Genomic DNA, 8,981 nt, shown 5'->3' with positions numbered 1-8,981 from the left:
GTTTCTGATCAGCAGAGTGTGGGTTCGAATCCCAGTCGTGACACTTGTGTCCTTAAGCAAGACACTTAACCACATGCTTCGTCCTTCGGATGGGACGTTAAGCCGTAGGTCCTGTGTGTTGTGTAATGCACATAAAAGAACCCAGTGCACTTAGATTGGTTATACTCTTATTAGCTTTCAACCAGACCAAAAAGCCACTTCTGTTGGCCTTTACTTGATTTCTTGGGCTAAAAATCCTTGGGCATGATGTATAGGACCTGCTCTTACAGTGCCAACTGATCTCCTCAGGGTGCCCCTCGCACAAGCTCCAATGAATCAATTCAATGACCATGGACACAGGCAGGTTGTGTCAGGTAACTTTTTGATCATCGTGTGCATGGATACATGTATCATTAATACTCATGATTGACCTACTGGAGCAAACCCCTGATGGTTCTTATGCAGGTACATTGATCAAACACAATCTTGATCAGCTCATTTGTTATTTTTTATAAAATAATTTTGTTTTACTAATATATTTCCATGTTCAGGTACAGGCCAGTGCAGTGGACATGTTGAAAAGAAGACTTTCTCTCTGAGGACAGATCGATGGCCCCATACATTCATGGCTGCAATAAAGGAGAAGAGGCGGCCATCACCTAAAGATAGGTTGTTAACTCAAAAAGTCATTGTAGATGAGTTCATCCACTGCAGAGAGAAGCCAAGTAGATTTGTTTTTAGATCAATCGCCAATACAATCATTGCCATGTCTCCTTTATCATTTGAAAATGATTGTGGAACTGGCAGTGAAGGATTTGCTCGTTCATTAGAAACAACCTACTATAATCATCACACCATTCGACAGGCTATGGCTGAAAAGAGGAAGCATCGTGATCTGAATAGCACAGCAGATAAAGTTCCCAGGAAGAACCAAGTTAAAGACTCCTACGGCTGTTCACAGTGGCAACCTGTTGAGTTTCCTGAGGGAGAGAACCAGGATTCACTTGAAGAAAAGAGAAAATGGCTTGATCTCAAGTTTCAAAAAAGAGACAGAGACACATCAAAGGTTAATGACTACATGGAATGTACATACTTCAGTCAACGTTGTGATATCAACAAACAGCCAGCTGCCCTGGAAGTTGTAAAACAAAAGTGGCTTTTCTTGTTTGAACCCCGATATTTGTTTGATCATTTTAAGTCCCTTATTGGACATCAGACAAATACTGTGTTCATGAACAACCTTGCTTCCAAAGGAGATTCCATCATGCGTTTCATGACAGAGACCAAGAAAGTTAGCGAAAAATGGCAGCAACTTCTTCGGGCTGCTGAAGAACACTCCCCAGCCCAACGTGTGTCCCAAAGACAATGTGCAACAATTTGCATCCTTCCAGGGTACTTTCAAGAGAAGGAGGAGCTCTTTTTGCAGGAAGTTAAGGTACTTTAATTGCCTATCCATTAAAAGCAAATTTCTTTATTAAGATCACTAAAACAAATACCTTTTTATTTGGATCACTATTTCAATGTAGTTGGACCTTAAAGTTCAAATGATGTACCTCACTAATCCTGCCTCCATCACACATAATATCAACCACATCTAATCCAATCAAATAGAATAACTAATCATAAAAAAACAAAATAATATCAAAAAACAGCTTTTGCAACTAAACTGCTTTAATATCTACCAAAATGACTGGTAGTATAAAACAAAAAAATTAACAATGGTCTCAAGTTTTAACCTTATTTAGCAGAGTATTTCGCAAAGGCCACATTACCAAAAGAAAATAGAAAGAAAATTTAAAAATTGTAGTGTTGAGTTAAGGGGTCGACTAGAGGAAATAACTAACACTCGGTACACACAGTACTTAATTGGAACAATCAGATTAGTATGTCTTGCATCAAACTTAATCGGTAAACTACTTGGATCCAACTCCTTGGACAGACGTCTTAACTCAACTTATTCTCTTCTTGAACCTCAGTTTTAATAACACAACTTTATGGGCAAAAACAACAGATTAGTCTGTCTTGATCACCCACGCATTTCTGTGAATCCAGGATCTGACCATCATGAGGATGAGTCGGTTTTTGGAAGTGGGATGACCATAAGTTCAAATAACAGAATGGCAACAGAAATTCCAAACCATTTTCACCATTGCCTGTAAGGGAAACTAAGCCCCCAGTTATTTTTTAATTTTTGGTTTTGTTTCCTTGCGGCTGGATCCATGTCACATGCAGTACCACATTCTTTTTTGAAAGTGATGGTAAAACCACATGAATGTATTTAACAATTAAAATTTCATTATTCCTCCAAAGGAAGCTGCAACTCTCAAAGATTTCCAAGGTGTGTCTGATAGTCCAGTATTGGTCTTTGCAGGTACAGTACTACCATTATTTCTTTGTGCAATAATCAGTGTTATCCTCCAGTATGCGCTAATCCTCGGTCCTGATTGGTCAAACGGAAGGGGTATAATATGCCATATACCCCTTCTGGCAAAAATCCTTATCCCACGGTGTGTATTGCGTTATCACATGCGTGGAACAAAATAATAACAAACCAAGCTGGAGGATAACACGTGGGCTCATGAAATACAGAAAAATATAGTGCGTCTGCGTCCCATATCCAACGAGGCATTCAGCCTCATTGGATATGGTACAGAAGCGGTATATTTTTCTGTATTTCACTCGCGCTTGTGTGATAAGTAATATTGTAGTTCAGACCTTTAACTCCACCGTGTAGCAAGGACCAAGGCTTAGAAACTAATAACTGAAAGACTAAGACCAATGATGAACATGATCTGTATAAATTACTGTATGACTTAAGTAAATTTAGAAAAACTAAGAAAGATCACATGTTGAAAGTCTAAAACAGACCACAGATTTAAAAAATGAGTCTGTTACTTTGAAACTTTACCATACCAGTTTAAGTACACCTTGAACTCTTTCTTTAGCTTTTCAGGATTGGGTTGGGGGTCAATATAGGGTAATCCAAACCCTATACTTTGAGACAAAAACCTCAATGACTCTAAATTAGTTAAACTACATTCTGAAATTTACATACCTGATAGCATAACAATTGTTAAAACTGATCGATGATCATTGATGTAGATTGAGCTAAACGTTCTTGGTTTGGGGGTCTGTTTTTTGTCAGTGGTGTCTTTATAGACCAATCTGATGACCACTACACTACCAGATAAAACTGCAGTGGTGTCCTGCCATAATTTGCATGACAAAAGGCCACAACCTTAATTTTGTGGCTGTAGAATTGGTCTAACATGTATGGACAAATAATTTCAAAATGTAAATATTTGAACTTTAAAAAAACACAAACCAAGCAACAAGCTTTGAAGTGTTAAGCAGTTTTTGTTCCCATCTACATGCATATGCTCTCTTTTTTGTGGACATATTATCTATTTTTATTTTTTTATTTTATTTTTCCCACCATGTACAGGTCCTAATCCATTCCTCGCAACTAGATTTGCCCTTTTCATTGATGGGGAACTGCAAATCAGGACCAATTCCTTTCTTCAAGGTATACAGCTATGGTTCGTTTCCTTTTATGTGTTCAACCGTCAATATCCTTCGGATATTGCTGCCACACTCGAGTTTTTGCAAAGGTAAATTATCAATCAAATCTGATACAATTTCAGTTGTTTATCATTAGACCAAACCTAAAAACATAGTTGTTTCCTGTTACATAAAAAAAAAACAGTGTAAGAAGGTTAAGGCCCGCTTCAAACGTCTCACTCTTGTCGTGTCAAATTCAAATATTTGAGTTCAGCAATAGTGCGGCATTGGCATGGCCTGTTGAGCTATGGTTCGAGCTAAGTGCATCAGCCGCACTGTAGTCCAAAAGTGATTTCAAATGTAGCACTCCTGCTGTGTCAAATCAAAAGAACAAAAATTGAATTATTTGGCTACAACACAGCAAGGGCACAAGGTTTGAAATGGGACAAAGTGGATTTTTAGTTATTGATGGCTCCAGGTAGGAGGATGTTGTGTGTATCCCATCTGTTCTTCTGATTTGGTTTGAAAAAATCTGTTTTTGTGTCATTAGAAAAAAATTGGAAAATGATTTTTGTTTTATTTTATTATTATTATTTTTTTTTTTTTTTGGGGGGGGGTCACTACTATTGTCATTTGTTGTGCTTAGTAATTTTATAGTACTCTCATTCCTTTAATTTATGCAGATTGCTTTTTGAGATCAGACCCGGCCGAGGATCAAAGCGGGAAAAAAATGCAAAAGGCGGGCCCAATAACAAAGTCGTCACCCTATGCACAAAGCTTAAGGACCACGAACAAAAGTGGGCAGTGTAAGAAACAAACCTCAATCTCAAGAGTTCAGCTAAATTCCATCAGGGCCTTATAACCAAACAAAGCAATAATAGCTATGTTTCCTGTAAAAAAAAACTAGACAGCATGGAAGAGTTTGTAGTAACAAACTCAATGTATTCGGCTTGCTAATGGAGTCATAAAGTCAACAAGCTAATAGTGCAAAAAAATAAAAAATTAATTCAAGGTTAAATATGGTCACAATTTGTGTAAGATTTGAATAATACATCAAGAGCTTCCATTATAATAGCCATTATGGTTCTCGAGTGGTTCTTCAATTTTCTAAATATTAAAGGATGATTTAATGTAATGACGTCCTCGATGACGTCATCATCACCAAAAACTTGTGGTTTTGTCTGACACACTATCTGTCTGGTACAATTCATGGCATTCGTCAATCTATCGAATTTATGCAAGTTGCTGCCATACCAGTCGGGAGCAAAGTTTGAATACTGTTTCAGTTGAAATGACCACTGTTCTTGCCTTTTTTCAAAGACATCACAGCAGAATTTGCATAAGTTGGATAGGTTGATGAATGTCATGACAGATTGAAGTGTTAAACAAAACCGCAAGTTTTTGTGACGATGACGTCATTGATGACGCCACTACATTAAATCATTGTTTAATATTTAGAAAGTTCATATCTCAAGAACCATAATATAGCTACATTGAAGATTTTTGCACCATATGAAAGCTCTTGACATACTTAAAGTATTGACCAAAGAAACAAATTTCGACCCTGTTCGACCTTGACTTTCAGTCGAAATCAGAAGTTGAAGTGTCCTATCTAAAAATTCCTAAACTAATTATTGAATTAAAAAAAAAAAATTGTTTTTTGCAGTATTGTTATCTTGATGACTTTCAATCTCTGTTAGCCACCCGAACACCTTCAGTTTGTTACTACAGATTCTTCCAGGCTGTCTAGTTTTTGCTTTGCCTTATTCCTTGTCATTACTTTATAATGCATCGTAACCAGTCCTCAATACGGTGGCCTTGGTTAAGATACCCAAAAATTTAAAATCACTCACCTCTCAGTCTTTTTACTGAAAGTTTGTGACTTATGCAGATAAAAAAAGTCACAATTATGTCATATTCCATCTACTAGTACTTTTGAACATTTGTACTGTATTCTGGCATAAATCATTATACGAACATGGGCTCTAAGGCCAAATTCAGTTTTGTTCTGAACTCGCATTTTCCTGATGTGGATTCCTTTTGAAAGTGGGAAAATTGTCACAAGTTTCTAACCCAGTCCTGCAAATGACAAGTTCACAAAAGCAACGGAGACAATTGCCTCAAACCTCCCTAGGCATTGCCTCGGTGCCCCACTCGTATGAAATACAAAGCCTGCTGTTCTCATGTTAAAACTGCGAAATGCCATTTTATTTCTGTTATTATATCATCCAGTGCTTCACATTTGAAATTTGTGGGTCTTTACATTTTTTTTATTCACACCTAATTCACACCTTTGGGTGAAAGAACTCATTTTCTCAATCAAAACGATGTCGAAATAACTTTTTAACAAACAAAATATCCCTGTATGCACAGTCTAATTTATTTTGGACATTGATTGACACTGTGTTTTAGATTTCTCACTGAAAGAGTATCACTTTAAACACCATTTCAACACAAGGTTAAAAGGCTTTTGTGATGTTGTTTCCCCCCTTTTCACAAGGGCTCTATCTGTTTGATATATGCACAGTATATGCACTTTGAAAACTAGATGATCACATGAATGCTGTCTTCAAAAAAAAAACATGACCGTGACTTTAATGTTAGAGTATTGAAAATGTTGTCTTTGATCTTTTTTGATCTTTTTTGGTTCTTTCTAGTTGAAAATGTTGCAAAGTTTACAAAGTTGTATCCTTCATGTTTTTTCCAAGTTGATAACAATACTAAAGAACTATAAAGAAACCTTTCCTATGATAATCAGGAAATAGACCAGTAAGCTCAAATGAGCCACACACATGCTGAAGAAGGCCGTGTTTTTTAACACAGTCTGGGGGGGGGGGGAGGGGGGGCTCAGCAGGACAAACCAAATTTTCCCAGAACCCACAAATTATACATGGGGGGGGGGGGGTCGCTCAGAGCTCACCAATTATACATCGGGGGGGGGGTGCTCAGTTTCCAACAACTCGCCGATCATACATGGGCGTTCTCAAAAGGTGAGTTTTTCAAGAACTCGCCAGTTAGTGGGTGAGGTGGTATAACAGGCAAACATTTTACAAAATCACCAAAATTTAATATCAATTGGGGGTGCTTAAAACGTTAACTTAGTTCGCAGAAAGATGAGAAAAGTTTGTACAAGCATAAACAGTTTTCTTCAACAACCACTGTGTTTACTCTTCACCTTTTTGACCAGTTCATTTAGCATGATATTTGCTATACCAGTCATTACCATGTTTAAATAAATAAAGTATAGCGTGAGGTTTTTACAGTTTTCACAGTTTGTGCCATGGAGGTCACAGAGGTTTATAGTTTGATCCATACAAGACTCTTGCATAAACATCATGTTGGTTCAATACTGATTTCCCTTTTCTTTTTAATTAAAAGACCATTTCTCTGGTTGTAAACAAGTGATTAGCTTTCTGTTTACAAATGCTGCTGTAATATTCTATTAAAAAGAAAAGAAAAATTTGTCAAAACTTGATAATTTAATAAAACCTCATTTTGCAAAAATAAATACCATATTCAGCAATGGACAGTTGCTAGGGCCATTTGGCTGCCAATGGGTAGTGATATTTGGTTGCTAATGGGACAATGCTTTTGCTTTCACAGTGGCACTACAAAATTAGTGATTCAATCTTAACTTAAATAACAAGACATCAATTATGTATGAGGTTTTATAATCATTGGCCTACATAGAGACTATTTTAGAACAATGCAACTCGTTTTGAATGCCTTTCACATGTTTTTGTTTAACCATTTTTCAGAAGGGCAAGTCAATGTAAAGACTGGATAACCCTGCCTCTGGTTTCCAAGAAATAATTGTATGTGGGTGTCATAGCAGAAATATTTGCAAACTTTGTGATAAAAGCACAAAATTTGGCACAATGGTAAACCAACACTTTACTAACAAATCTCATGGATATTTGGGCATCCTAGATTGTGGCAAGAATTATCTCTTCATTGTCTTTGTTTGTTTTTGATGGTCAGGAACCATTAACATAAAAAAATAAAAAAACTCTTATAAAACACATAAGGATCGATCACATGATACATATTGTCAGGACCCCAACAATTACTAATTTTGGGCCTTTCCCTTACATTGTCTCTAGAACCTATACTGATGATATTTTATTTATTTGGATTTTATTTATTTATTTTTGGTGCAATTTTGTTTCGTGTAAGCAACCTCCCCTTTTATTTAATAATTACGAATACAGATAGCCCCTAGATTAAATTTAATTATTTATATTATAGAAACAAACTCTTTGTCAGCTGAATTCTTAAAATAATGTTTTTAATGTATGTTTTAACTGCACAGCTATTGGATATGGATTTTTTATTTAGGTTAATTATTTATACAATTTATTTAAATTAAATTAGAAGAAATTGTTGATGTTCATGTTTTTGCATTAATTATTGTTATCGATTTCTAATGCAGATTATGAAATAAAATTCAGAGAAAACCATAATTATTATGACTCAGTTTTGATGTGACATTGTGTTCTGTGATGATAAAAGCCTTTACAACATGTACAAACGTCTGCTGTAAATACACAGTGACTGGTGTGTTAATACAACGAACTGTACATTAACATGCAGCCTGATGTTGGTGTACAGACGGTCTTACAGTAGAATCTATTTTATGTTACAACGAACTGTACATTAACATGCAGCCTAATGTTGGTGTACAGACGGTCTTACAGTAGAATCTATTTTATGTTACAACGAACTGTACATTAACATGCAGCCCGATGTTGGTGTACAGACGGTCTTACAGTAGAATCTATTTTATCAAATAAGTTGCAGGCGCTGTTAGTTTACAACGAAAAGTTCTGTTGAAAACCTTAAAGTAGATCTGCTGTGCATGAAAGTAGCCACTGTGGTACCAATTGACATACGAATCTACTGTAAATGTACAGAGAAATTTTTAACAGTGTGGTAAGGGGACCCATCAAATTTAACGGGCATTCGGGCAACACTTTACACTCTGACGCAACAACAAAATTTCATCACCACTACCAAGGCTTTCAAATCACACTTTGAAATGGGAAACGAATAACAATATGGTTAACTAAGGTTGGGGCAGGAGATGCTGAGACTTACCTGGAAGCTTTGAGAAGCATGATTAGAGAAATTGGTGAAGCTATCACAACAGAAGACCGAGACAATACAATAGCCAACGTTGTTAACATCTCTAAAGAACACGATGGGTGATCAGGGACCAACGAACCCACTTTTTAATGGTAAACTTCAGGAACTTAGTGAAGCGCTTCTTCCTGATATTATCGAAAACTGGGAGTCACTGTCAGCATCATCACAGAAAACCATGACAGAAATGGTTAACTTTTTCTGCAAAATGCATTTATTAGTTAATTTTGCATCTGAAGCAGACAAAGTATTGAAAATAAACGAAAGTGACGTTATAGAGAGTGGACGAAACCCCTTTGCTTTCGGAAATGAGAGTGGTGCCGCAAAGCTTGTAAGAACAGCGTGTAAGGCTTTCACAG

At 36.5% G+C, this 8,981-nt stretch overlaps 1 protein-coding gene across 1 annotated transcript; it reads left to right on the top strand.

Moving 5' to 3' along the window:
• Positions 1-604: 604 nt before the first annotated feature.
• On the top strand, positions 605-1,423 carry LOC117299198. Its single transcript, XM_033782657.1, has one exon. It carries the CDS (start codon positions 605-607, stop codon positions 1,421-1,423), a length of 819 nt encoding a protein of 272 aa, XP_033638548.1.
• The last annotated feature ends 7,558 nt before the right edge of the window (positions 1,424-8,981 follow it).

This window comes from Asterias rubens, chromosome 14 (genome assembly GCF_902459465.1).
Source record: "Asterias rubens chromosome 14, eAstRub1.3, whole genome shotgun sequence".
Lineage (NCBI taxonomy): Eukaryota > Metazoa > Echinodermata > Asteroidea > Forcipulatida > Asteriidae > Asterias > Asterias rubens.
This window is presented reverse-complemented; position numbering and strand designations above follow the sequence as displayed.

What these genes read in the sequence shown, in the direction of transcription:
- LOC117299198 (XM_033782657.1), top strand. Translation starts at nt 605, where the DNA reads ATGGCTGCAATAAAGGAGAAGAGGCGGCCATCACCTAAAGATAGGTTG.